Source organism: Tachysurus vachellii, chromosome 16 (assembly GCF_030014155.1).
Source record: "Tachysurus vachellii isolate PV-2020 chromosome 16, HZAU_Pvac_v1, whole genome shotgun sequence".
Taxonomy (NCBI): Eukaryota; Metazoa; Chordata; class Actinopteri; order Siluriformes; family Bagridae; genus Tachysurus; species Tachysurus vachellii.
Window position 1 is genome coordinate 13439235 of NC_083475.1, and position 13508 is coordinate 13452742.

General features: G+C 39.6%; 1 protein-coding gene across 3 annotated transcripts in view; it reads right to left on the reverse strand.

Annotated features, from left to right (window-relative positions):
* The window catches only part of dock4b (dedicator of cytokinesis 4b), a 90892-nt gene that overhangs the window by 18326 nt on the left and 59058 nt on the right, over window positions 1–13508 (reverse strand). For all 3 annotated transcript variants that reach the window (XM_060889004.1, XM_060889005.1, XM_060889003.1), the window contains 17 exons: window positions 12955–13147; window positions 12432–12559; window positions 11309–11443; window positions 10277–10375; window positions 9807–9901; window positions 9622–9697; window positions 9396–9496; window positions 9180–9238; window positions 8672–8820; window positions 8483–8568; window positions 5605–5700; window positions 4208–4268; window positions 3633–3726; window positions 3355–3503; window positions 2487–2573; window positions 2246–2350; window positions 1601–1742 (listed from right to left, as the gene is read on the reverse strand). In XM_060889004.1, the coding sequence (XP_060744987.1) occupies window positions 1601–1742; window positions 2246–2350; window positions 2487–2573; window positions 3355–3503; window positions 3633–3726; window positions 4208–4268; window positions 5605–5700; window positions 8483–8568; window positions 8672–8820; window positions 9180–9238; window positions 9396–9496; window positions 9622–9697; window positions 9807–9901; window positions 10277–10375; window positions 11309–11443; window positions 12432–12559; window positions 12955–13147 (1855 nt within the window). The remainder of the gene's footprint in view (window positions 1–1600; window positions 1743–2245; window positions 2351–2486; window positions 2574–3354; window positions 3504–3632; window positions 3727–4207; window positions 4269–5604; window positions 5701–8482; window positions 8569–8671; window positions 8821–9179; window positions 9239–9395; window positions 9497–9621; window positions 9698–9806; window positions 9902–10276; window positions 10376–11308; window positions 11444–12431; window positions 12560–12954; window positions 13148–13508) is intronic.

The following is a 13508-nucleotide window of genomic DNA, read 5'->3' on the forward strand; positions in this document are numbered from 1 at the left end:
GATTCTGCTCCATGCAGATTCTCCAGTGGTGTCCCACAAGGCTCAGTACTTGGTCCAAATCTATTCTCTCTCTTTACATTATCTCTTGGTGAGGTCATATCCTCACATGCGTTTTTCACTTCACTGCTATATGGATATCAAGCAACTTATTCTCTGCTTCCTTTCCTCATGCACTTATGTTTCTGGTCAGATCTCTGTGTGTCTGGCAGATATCTCATCATGGATGGCAGCTAATCAGCTGAAACCCAACAAAACTGAATTGTTGTTCATCCCAGGAGACAAAGCTCACAGATCTCACCATCTGTCACTGCATGCAACCTCAGGGTAACCATGGGCAACTGTCAACTGTCCTTCTTTTCTCACATCACTAAACTCACATGCCATTAAGCAGAAGTTTTGTAGATTTCTGTTTACAGAGGTCACTCAGATCCTGGTCATTTTGACACTAGACTACTTCTGAGCACCATTCAAACTCTGCAACTGACTTGTTTTCAACTACCCCATGTTTTCCCACATTGCCCCATTCCTATATTCCCTCCACTGTCTTTGTAATAGCTACCCACATCAGATTTAAAACAGAGAAGAGCCTTGATGCATTCCTGAATTGTACACTGATGATGGGTCGAGCCGAGCAGCGCTAGCGGATTGGAGGGAGTGTAGTGTAGGGTGTGAGAAGTGCTTTATGGTAGGTGGGCACTGGTCCATTTTTAGCTTTACAATGATGCTTGCCTGATGAAGCTAAAAGTGGACCAGCACCAACCTACCATTAAAGCACTTCTCCCACCCTACACACCGCTCCCGCATAAATTAGCACTTCGTTAAACTACAACATATTTTTAATACTCTTGGTCCCACTGGATAAGGGCATCTGACAAATATAACATAAATGTAATTGCATACAGGCTCTGCAGATTCAAATAATGTTTCAGCCCAACTTGAGAAATAAGCTCCATATTAAAACAACAAAGTTGTTTTCTTAGACAAAAAAGTTCTACACTGAATTGTACTGTATGCACTAAGGACAGTCAACTCCATCATATCCCCTGAGCAAATGTTTGGCACTGTGTGGGTCACAGAGCACATCTTTGAGAACTCATCAGCACAGAAATATGAATTAAATATGGCGGCAATCCAGGAAGGGTACTGATTAATTGCTTGCAAGGATAACAAAGCACTAGGCTAATGCAGTTTGACCGCACACGTCTGCTCTAATTGCACTCAGGAGAAAGGCCCACATTCGGCATGCTCCAGCCTTCCACATATTTGTCCCGCCAACCGTGCAAGATTGTGTCCACTGCCTGGCGTCACCTGGAGCCAGCTCGCAGTCGCAGTGGGACAGAATCGATTTTCTGCCACCATACAGATGCGCATTTACAGCCATAGTCCTGAGCTTGCACAAAATCCTACTTTCCCTCATCAAAAGCGCTGTTCACATCAGAAAAGCATCAGCAGCTGCGATTCATTTTATACTACAGTACATACAAACATCTGGTCACATGTAGAGCTCATAAATAATGCAAGAATTTTAATTTGTGATAGTCATTATTTTGTAGTGTTTGTGTGTGTGTGTGTGTGTGTGTGTGTGTGTGAGGAAGGATACACTGGGCCTCAGCCTGGTAGATGGTCTGGTCAGGCTGGTTGGCATGTTGCATGGCGATGGCATGAGGGAATTCGTTAAGCATGCGCTGCTGGAAGGCTTCTAGACGCTCATAGTCGTGACCACGACATACAAACTCCTTATTCTGAAAAGTACACACATACGAGCACACATGCAAATACCCTAAACAAATACACAGAGTGGGTAAGAGTGCCACCAAGTGGACTCGACAGCAATCAATGAAAACACTGTTGACAGTAACATATATTCTAAACACAGGGAAATCTAGACTAACACTACATCATGTTAATAGCTTTGGTTCTCATTTAGATCTATAGACATTTCGGGAAAAGAAAATTAAAAAAGTGTGTGAGTAACATGGGCAGTCAGTCTATCATCAATCAGTTGCTTCCAGAGCTGAGTAGAAAGCCTAGCAGTGACTGAAATCTAAACATTTCCTAATAATTAACACTCTAATACCTTCAGTTCATTATTCTTAGTTGATAGTGTATATACTGTAATTTCCAACCTTTTCAGTGACCATAAAAATCTAAAGTATGTTCAAAAGTCTCATATCTGATTGTGTGTGTGTTTTTTTTGGGAACAATGCCCAAACTATGGCAGCTTTTTGTAGGTGTTCCCACTTACCCGTAGAAAGAAAGGAAACTTCTTCCCGTAGAAGCCCACTCGAAAGAACTCAGGCTCCAGTCTCTGCTGGTCCATTATTTTATCATACAACGAGGCCTCCATCATCTGCACATTTCACATATTTCAGAAGAAACATGCACAAGTAAGTGCACAATGATCAGACAAAGGAGAGTGGCTTTGTGTTTCTCTGTAAAACGAAACAGCTCTTGAATTGAATGTTATAATACGCAAAGGAGCCAACCTTCATTTTGCTCAAGTTCCTGTAATCATAGTACGCTTCGTACTGATCGGCCAACTCTCGACACAGGAGGATGCCGTTCTCCCAACACTGAGGGGAAAAGATAAAACAGGTGTCATACCATGTAAGCAGCCACGTTAACTTCCAGTGGAGGGCAGTAGATGATCATCAACAATTACTTGCAAAGAAAAAGCATTCACGGTGGAGCTAGAGTGTTTTGTTATGAAGCTAATTAAACGAAATATTTTCCTCCCTGCTGCTTCCTAATCCTTTAGCAATGTCACACACACAGGGCTTGATTCAGGAGTACAGAAAAAGACAAGACAGTGGGTGCAATGAGCTTTTATTTTCATTCAAGCTGCTTTTGATGAGGGTGCTAATTATGTAAATGCCATTGTGTTGTGATGGGTAACTAATGAAAAGACGATCTCCAGCTGATATTTTGATCAGTAGGTGATGAAGTCGAAGCCATGAGATGCAAATGCTGCTATGCAACAGGCGGACTACAAACAACCTTGAGAATAAAGAAACAAGCTGAAACAAGAGCATTGCCTGGAGGTAATACTGCACTTTTAAGAATATAAAAGTGACTAAGGGGTGACATATTTTATAGAAGTTTAGTCCTAATAGCAACACAAATGAAATAGAACAGAAATGTTGTTCAAAAACAAAAGGGTAAGAAACAAAACATGAGAAGGAAGGAAGGAAGGAAGGAAGGAAGGTGGGAAGGAACAGGAAAAAAAAATAGATTGACAATCTGAGAATGACATCGAAAATAAAAGGAACGGAAGAAAGAAAGAAAGAACAAAAAAAGAACGAACGAATGAATGAATGAAAGAAAGTAAGAATTAAAAGTCTATAATTAAAAGACCTTGCCACGGTCAAAGTTCTGGATGATGGTGAGGTGCAGGTACTCTTTCCTCTGCCACTCGCTCTGCATAGGGTAATTCAGAAACTCCCTCAGTGGCCTTTCTGACCACTCCAGCAACTCATCGTACAGCAGCAGTGTGTAAGAAGCCTCTAAACACACAAAAAGCACACAAAGTCACGACAAAACACCCACCAGGCTGCCATCATTCTCTTTTCTTTCCAGCATCCACCCCACATGCCCCTGCAGAGCATCACTCTTCCACCTACATGTGCCATTACCTGTGTAGTTCTGTGCTTTCAAGTGCAGGTCATATAGCTTGTGGATGTAGCGGATATACATCTCCTCCTTATTCAGCTCTGTTTTATAGAAGTTCTGCACAGACAGAGAAAAATGGAGAGAAAATAGAGAGAGAGAGAGAAACAATGAGGGAGAGCGAGAGCGAGAGTGAGAGAGAGGCCTAAGGACCAAGTGTTTTCTGCTTTAGAAATTAATGAGACCCACACTGTCCACCCACATCCCCAGGCTACTGCGATGGATTCTTGTATGGGGAAGAACTCAGAAAATAAAATTAACAAACAAAAAAAAACTCACTCATTGACACGAGCAGAAGAAACCTTTTCAACATGACATTTAAAAACTCAAAGGATAAATACTACAGGACACTGCTGCTCTGAAAATGATTGTTAAATTAGCAGGTTTACAGAAATCAGACCTTATCGGTGGCCTGTTAGGTTTGGATGTGGTTGACGGCTTGTTGTCTCCACAGCAGAAGGATGCGGTAAAGTGTGAAAGCCAGTGTGGGCTGGCAGGTGTAGCATTAATGCTGGTGATGAGCACACAGAAAGAAACTCACCAACAGACTGACAGTACAGCCAATCTTCTTTCCATCCACTTCTCCAAGTTTCATACAGTCCCTGGAGAAAAAGCAACACCGAAAGCCACAGCCTTAGACTCTAGAATTAAAGGATGTTCACTGTTCCTAAACAAATGTCAGTTCACAAGAATATTTTGTCGTTTTTTTCTTACATTTTGTGCAGATAATTGCATTTGTATTTCATTTTTTATAGTCTGCATCAGAAAGTGTAGAATTACTTAAACTGCAATTACGCATGAAACGTCAACCAAAGTGTCCTGCTTTCAAACAATCCGTACACTTTCCTGAACTTTTTAGCCAAAGGATCTTCTGCCGTTGGGTAGCAGGAAATCATTTATAGAACACTTTCACATAAAAAACTTCCTTTGTCATTTTTTAAACTAATAACCTTTTTTTATTTTTATTTTAGCTAAAAGCAATATTATTATATGTAACAATTTCCCACATGCAACTGCTATAAATAACTCATTTTTATAGTTTTTTTTTAATAATTTTTTTTACAAATCTGAGCATTTCCTGTGTGTAAGAGATCAGGAAAAATTCTGTTGTTACAGGAAAACAATCAACTATTAAGTCATTTTCTGCATCCGGACAACAAAAATTACTTTTTACTACCTAGAAGTTGATCATGTTCCACTAACAGAAGATCCTGAAGTGTTTTATTCCATTTCTCCTGCATGAACTTTCCAACTATTTAAGGTTCAAATATTCATGAAGGACCTTTTTATGCATATTTAATGTTCAGGAACAACAACAAAACGTGATTTTAAGTGCATATAATTGCTTAAATTACAATAGCTATTAACAACATTGTGAAAAATCCTTGTGAATAGAATTTCTGCACTATAGAAATATGGTAAAACAGTCAGCGCATGAAAACCAGCGCCGATAACCAGCATTGTAATGCATTTTAGTTACAGCCTGAGCTGCTGTTATAGAAAATTAATCAACACCTTCTGACCAATCAGATTCGACCGCTGCATGATGTAGGTTCTTGTACGCCACAGTGTTATACCCCATATAGTGTCCATATGTAGTGATCAGGAGACCGTTTGGAATTTGACGTGAAGATGGCAGATTTTTACAAGGATTCAAGGTTGCAAAAGAAAAGTAAAACCTTTAATAAGTTTAAAATAAACCTTAAAATAAATGTATAATATTGCCTTAAGAAACTGTTACCTGTAAATCTTTGCTGTTTATGGCACATTATAAACTCATTAAGCTTCAAACACATTAAAAAAAACCTTTAAGGTCATTAACAATTTAATCGCACTTTGAAGGAATTTGGGTGAAGACTGTCATTGTGTGTGTGTGTGTTTGTGTGTGTGAGTGAGAGAGAGACAGAGAGAGATAGTGTGCATGCATGTAACACTCACCTGTAATCGAGCAGTCTCTCCATTAGACGTGTTACAGTCGCAATTAATGAGATTCCGCTCTCTCTCCACGTCTCTCTCTCGATCTTCTTCAAAAGACTGAGACACAAACACACCCAGAAGAAAGCAAAAGCCAATGATTAATACCAAACTAGCATCATGCACACAAACTCACCGTCTTCCCATAAGCATTATTCCCACACAAACACAAACACACACACACACACACACACACACCCTACTCACAGGTCTAACCACAGAAACAGCGAGTAGTGTGTCTTACCTAGGATACGGACCGAACAGAGGAATTCTACTCCAGGAAAGCAGAGGCAAGACAAAGTCATATTAATAGATTACAGTCAGAAACACTCACTCATACAAGTTAGTAACATGGTTAGTAGAGTTAGTGCGGAAAAGATAAAGAAGAGAGGACATGAGCGAGGGCTTTAATAAATCAAAACTCTGTGCTGATACCTGAAATATAGATTCTAAAGACAGAAAGGAAAGGCAGTGGGCTAAGGCAGCTAGTAAATGTCATGTTGTACATATTAAACAGAAATGATATTTCAGGGATTCTTCTGTTTGGCACCAGCTTAAACAAACAGAACAGTGTAAATACAGCTGTGATGTGCCCGTAGGCTTTGTGACCAGAAACTGAAGCCGCATACACAAGCCTCTCTTTCTCTCGTGATACACAGACACACTGGTAGTTTAGCACAAATCGCTAAAACATAAGGAGCTCATAATCCCCCTTTATGTTAAATATTTATAGATAAGTACCACACAGACATGCTGTTTGCAGGTTGACTATAAACTGCCCTTATACAGATGTTTGGATGTATGAATGCAGCCGTATTTGGATGCTGGGAGGATTGCATGATAATGTCTAATAAGCATGAGTATTTATCACGATAATTATGCCAAAACATTAAAGTCAGACATGTAAAGCCAGTATTGATTCCAAATTGGTGAAAGGAAACAGTATAAAGTGAAAATTGAAGGCTAGTAACCACCTTTGTAAAATTCAGAATAACGACAACTTCCTCTACATTTACTTACGGTGTCTACGGTAACCTGTATGTGCAAAACACATAAACAAGCTAGAAATACAACAACAACAACAACCCTTAAAGTAGAATACCTCCAAAAGTATTGGAAGAGCAAGAGCTATTCTTTTGTGTTTGTTCTACACTAAAGACGTCTGAGTTCAAGATAAAAGGGGGGCAAACAAAAGGTGCCACGTTCCAAGTTGTTGAACACATCTCCATTTAAATATCAGGAAATTAATTCTGAAATTCTGATCTCATATCACTTGATCTTAAAACCTGAAATGTCTTCAGTGAACAGCAAAAACAAAAGAATTGGCCCTAGGAGGGACGGCGCCTCGAACAGAGAGGAAGCTATTGAGGGGAAGAGGAGGAAAAAAAAATAAAAAATCACAGCACTTCACAACACAGTGTCCTTTAACCCTTTGGATTCCAAATAAATCCTGCAAATATTCAACCACTTGTTCTTGCGCCTCATCCGATCGTTTCTCCGTAACCCAGGGCTCGAACCATTAATACACAACAGCAAATTCAGACCCGCTACATCGTTAACTCAGAACAGAAAATGCACTGATGATTTAAGATGTCTCACATACCCACTTAAATAAAGTATACAACTTGCAATGAAATGAAAACTGCCTTCTCCTCTTTAGACTGCATGTTAATAAACTAAACTCAATTCAAAATAAGAAAGAAGAAAAAGGTGATTTAATGTGACGTTAAAGTCATTACAGCTCAGAATAAATCTTTGTTTTCAGCACTTATGTCCTCATATTAATGTTATGTCATGTTTTAGATATGTTAACAGCCTGAAACATCAGCATACAAACAATTTTATACCAATAAGCACAAGTAACAGAAGATTCAGTAGAAACACCGAGGCTGATATTTCCTCTTTAAAGTCTTTCCAGTGTTTCATCTCTCAGACTCATGCTCTCTGTAGACCATCAGCAAAGATCTTGTGATGCTCAACAGTTTTGAGTTAACATTGAGGTGTTTCTGATTTGGCTGTTGAGTTTGCTGAGCACATTCATAGTGGTGTTTTGGATTTGTTAATGTGTACTGCACTTACAGGCCGTCGTACACTGCTAGTGTTTATCACACTTCCTCATATCACTGACTGAATGTATTACTAAAAATAATGACTCGTTATAAACTGCTCACTTTGGGACTTTTGCACAGCTCACTTTAGTGTAATATATTCATATAATATCATTTATTTTAGGTCAGTCAGTGTATTCACAATGCCATATATCCCCTCATATTTTATCTATTATTTTACTTTGTACAGCCTCCCAACTTTATTGTACAGCTTTACTGGATATCATTTTACTTTTACATTACATTTGACATTTTTTAGTATTTTATCTATTTTCATTTATTTAAATTTTACATTCCATTAAGAGTCTTGACCTCATCTCGATCTCTTTCATACACGGACGGTCGTAAAAAAGGATTTCAGCACACGTGCCAGCTTGAATGGTGACATATATAATCCAAATTTTTATTTGAAAACAGCATGCTTGTCTTTCTCTAGTTAAACTGTGTATTAGTCCATCAAATTATAAATACACTGATTTGGAATTACAACGTATTTAGAATATTAATAGCTCTAGAAAGATTAGTAGCTCTAGATAGTCAGATACACTGTCACGTCCTTATAAAGTTGAAAATATTTTCGGAATAAAACGGTTTAAATTTAGCAATGCTCACACATCATAAACCTTTAATTAATCACAGACTCTTAACTGTGACTACTTCACTGTGAACTCCCAGCTGCCCTGTAATATGCTGACTGAATAAGAGAAAGGGAATCGACATGCACTCTCACTCACATGCTGTTGAAGAGCTCTCTGTAAGTTTCATCGCCCTTTCCCTCTGACATCAGGCTGTCGAGTTTGTCTATAAGTTTGGCCTCCACCTAAGGCAGATAATCATCCAGGGTTATAGGTTAAATCATCCCATGTGTAATTAAAGAGAATTTGTGCACTGGCTCACTGAAGCAGCAGGGGGCACTGTTGCACCTGTTTAAAGTTGCCGCTACGCCGCTGTTCCCAGTCCATCATATCGTGAAAGATGGGGATCATCACGTTCCTCAGATCCGGCTGAGGAACCAGCGTCACCTCGAGAAATGGGCCGATCATAGCAGGGATGAAGTTTAATTTGTGTTCTCCTATAGAGCGAAATTGAGAAGTTGTCACAGAGAGAGGGGAAAAAGACAGAAATGGAAATTCTGTACATTACATTACATTTACCGCATTTGTCAGACAACCTTATCCAGAGCAACCTACATTTTTTATGTCTTATTTCTACACCTGAGCAATTGAGGGTTAAGGGCCTTGCTCATGGGCCCAGCAGTGGCAGCTTGGTGGACCTGGGATTTAAACTCAATTCAACCTTCTGATTGGTAGTCCAACATCTTAACCACTAGGGTACGACATCCCACATCTTAACCACATGTACCAAATTCTAAACATAAGCTTGATTTATTTGGGCAGGGGAAAAATAATGAAGATGTTCTCAATCTCTTACCTAGATTCTGCCACATACTGAAGATTTCACAACCCATCATCACCCTCATATCTCCATACCTACAAACACACACAGCAAAATAGCTGCATTACAAAAGTGCACAAATGTCTATTTTAGTGCTCACAAGTCACACAAATGACTGGTAATGACTGACAGTGCAAAACAGTACAGCATACGATATATAGCTTGTAGAACAGGAGTGTGTGAGCTACTCACTTCTCTAGAATTTTCTTGCGTTTTGAAGAAGAGAAGGTCTCAAGCTGGAGGCAGGGCTGGTTAATGAACATGACAGATAGATAAAAGTACGAGTCCCAGACCTAAATTAAACACGTGAACACACACCCAATAAGCATTCATGTTCAGTACAAACTTCATCTGTGATTGTTTTAATAAAACACACACACTGAGCCGCATGCACATACTCACTAAAATACACACATACCTTGTAATCAAACCTGTCATTGAGAAAGTTTTTCCTCAGAGCATCTGACAGGTAGAGCACCGTTGTGATGATGACGCTGGAAAGGAAAGGTGTGTATCGATCGGCGTGAGCGCTAGCACCACCACATTCCGTTATTTATTTATCTTTATCAATGTTTATTCATCATAACCTAGCACTGGTCTTACTTATTAGTGACAAGCCGCATGACCGTCCAGTCTTTGGGAAACATCTCGGGCCGGATCAGGATCCGGAACACTGTGAAAATCTGCAGGAGGAAATCCTGACAGGAACAACAACACCACAAAAATCGAAGAAAACCGCTTCAGTTACTGAAAACATGAAAATGTCCTGACTTTAACATGATATTAACATACATACTGGCAGATATAATGCAATGAATAGCTCCAAATCAATCCATTTTAAAAGCCCACTGCCCTCAGTTTTACTGGTGCTCGCTGAACATGATGCTAGATTCAGGCTTGATGCAGCCAACAAGGTGTAATTCTATTTATTAGGGCTTGGAGGCTCGGTGACTGTACGCTCAGCAGTTTTGCAAAAAAGTAATGTTTTAAAGCAAGTACACAAGTTGCTGTTAGTATATTCTGTGAATAAGCACATTTGTTCATGAAAAGCATTACTCCTGGGTTATTCTTACCCTCAGCTCATCTTTACTGGTGAAACGCTGCAGATGCTTCTGGAAGTGATGATCTCCCATCTGCTTCAGGAGAGCCAAGAGACACGATACAAACTCCCCCTGAAACGCAGAGAGGTTACATAAACTTGGACAATAAGACAATTTCAAGTGCCTGTGTATTGTTTTGTGCTTGTTTAATTCCCACTCATGCCCACTCTCACAAAAACCTGCCTACACAAACAGCTGATTTTAGAGAACATTTAAAAGGTGGCTTAATTTCCCTACATACACAAAAAGTTTACCCAGACTGACTCAAAGTAAATAAGTTACTGATGTTGCACGCATGGATGAAGTAAATGAGTCATTTTAAACGCAGTACATTCGAGCTGTAATCCTGTAACCTGATAATGAAACAGCCTTCATATTTAACTGCCGGTGTTCTGCTCGCTCTCATGATTACAGTCCTGTTACGTAACCTCTAAACCGACGAGGCTAACCACTAATCAGGACAGACATCCTATTCTACCTAACCCTCTCTCTAGCCCTGTGGCTCAGAGTGGACCTCAATCCCCCAGCTGATGACCTCTCAGCTGACGTCCAAAAAAAATGTAACAGACATGATTATAAAAAGAAGACAAAAGAACAGCTCTGGTGAACACGGCTAAAACATAAAAAGCCAGAATTTGCCTCTAAACTGATCTCCTTGTCTATTGACACAGTGCTGACTGAACACAGCCTGCAGAGTAAATACCACAGGAAGATCAGTGCAGCTATAGAAAAGCAGTCTTCTGTAGAGACACGATAAGGCTGGCATCTACTGTACAATACAATACGACACGACACACACACACATCACATCCGAAGGAAAAGCTCTCCCACGATTCACCTGACACACAGCGGCTTTGATGTATAAAAATCTTTGTCTGCTGCACAGTAATTAACAGACCCTCAGGGGCTTTTGTCTTTTTCTTCTCTTTATTCTTTATTTCCTGCCCTGTTAAGTGCAGTATTGCTCTCACTCTAAGTCTCACGCTTTATCTTTTGTTCCCTCACCGTGACATCCTGACTCTGAGGACGCATGGTCGATGCTGGGGTTTGGGGACGATTGGAAATCTCCAGTATGGTCCTCAATAATACGCTCAGCAAGCTCTCCACTATCAGATCCACTTCTTCAGACATGGCTGGCTCCTACACACACGCACACACACAGACACACACACAGACACACACACAGACACACACACACAGACACACACACAAATGAATAAAAACGTATATATAGGATACTCTTAAAATTGCATTAAAATATAATTCTTGGTGCTATACTGCAGGGGTGTCAAATATATAGCTTACACTAACATTCATCTTATATACGTAAACAAATAAAGACATAATAATAATAATAAATAAAAAGTAATGTAGCTGTGTCTTTCTCTCTAAAGGAAATAATTTAGGGTTTAAAAAACAATGGAGGTGAATGCTTTTTCTGTTTTATTTGTGGCCCGTCATCTGAACCGAGGTTGCTCTATCATGCTGGAAGAATTTTGGAAGTGCATAAATAGATTAAAGGTTTAATTTCATATTCATTATTCGGTAAGTATTTACCTTTTTTTTTTTTAAACCCTCTGCAAATACAAATATAGCATTCAATCTAGCATACTACTAAATATAGCATACTACAACATCACCTTGCTATTTCAGCTAGTCATAAAGTTAAGAGACCTAAATATTCACAATATGGCAATTTTTCCAGATAATTCTACCAACAATTTAAAAAAATTGTTGGCAAAAAGAGTAAATAAAAATTTTTTACTTACCATCTCAGGTTTTTGGGGATTGAGGTTGTATTTTATTATGCAGTTGTATACATTTGGGTCTATTAAATGTTGTAGCTTATAAATTAGTCTGACTTTATTTCATCGTAGATCAGACTACATAAAACCAAACAGCCATTTGAGAGCATGAGCTGATGTCTTACTGCCTTCTTCTTACCTCTTTTAGATCTCGCTTTGCAGTAAATCAGTAAATGTGTTGTTCTCTAGTTTCAAGTCCTCACTCTTTCCTGCCATTATTTAGAGAACTGTGTTTCTCATAGATTGCATCACTCTCTCAGCTCAAAAGCTTCTCTCTCTTTCTCTCTGAATAGTTCAGGCCATGCCACTGGCTCGTGTCTCACCGTATCGTATCTCTTTATGATGGACAGCATGCTGGTGAGTATTTGTGCACACATCACCAGATCCCGCTGCTCCTGCAGGTGAGTTTGTAGCAAGTGCAGAACCACAGGAAGCAGGATACACCTCGATTCTGAAACGCATACACACACACGTTCGTTAAAGGTGATGTCAGTGATCTGGGAAGAAGCTATCAGGAGGTAGCGGTTTTGAAATCATTAAAGCAATACAGCCCCTCTGTTTAGTGTTCTCTCCACAGGACTAGAATTTCTGAAGATCGGTGCAAGAGGAGACATTTCTATAACTAACAGTGACACAGTAGACAAACAGTGACATATTCTTGCCTTGACTGGTTGGATGTTGGTTCTCCATATTATCTGTCTTTTTGACTCAAAGACCTTGAGGCCTCCATTATTAATGATCCATCAGTAGATCTTATTTATATAGGCCAGAGTTCTGAGTAAAGACATCTAATCAAATAGCCAGGTATAAACCTGCAATGTGGAAGTGTGTGTGCAATGTATTTACCTGGATTTGTGTAGAGTTGGCTCTCCACAGTTTTGGAAATGCACTGTAATTTGACAGTTTCTAGGGGGCAGTCTGACTGTGAGGTGTCTGGAAGACTCCCCAGTGTCTCCCGTACGAATGAGGCCACCTCTCTGACCGTGAATAGCTTCAGCAGCTCCCCATAGACTGCAGGAAATGCCTGTAAAAACACTGCCTGTAAACACACACGTACACACACACATTCACATGAAACACACACACACACACACATCCATATACACACACACACACCGAGGGGTTGGTTGTAGTTTATAACAAATATGCCAGATATTCTTCACCAATGATAATTCTTAAATGAGCATCATCACAGCAGTCACACGCTCAAATTTTAATAAAACATTTTGAATCATTTTAATACAGAATCATTGACAGGCAGTCATCAGCTACCTTTTGGTCACGGTTGCACTAAATTGTGTGCTTGTGAGATTTGTCACATTGTGTTCTCAACGATCTCAACACACGACCTGAGAATTCGTTTACAATGGTGCCATTTGTTTTGTCTGTGGCACTAAAAT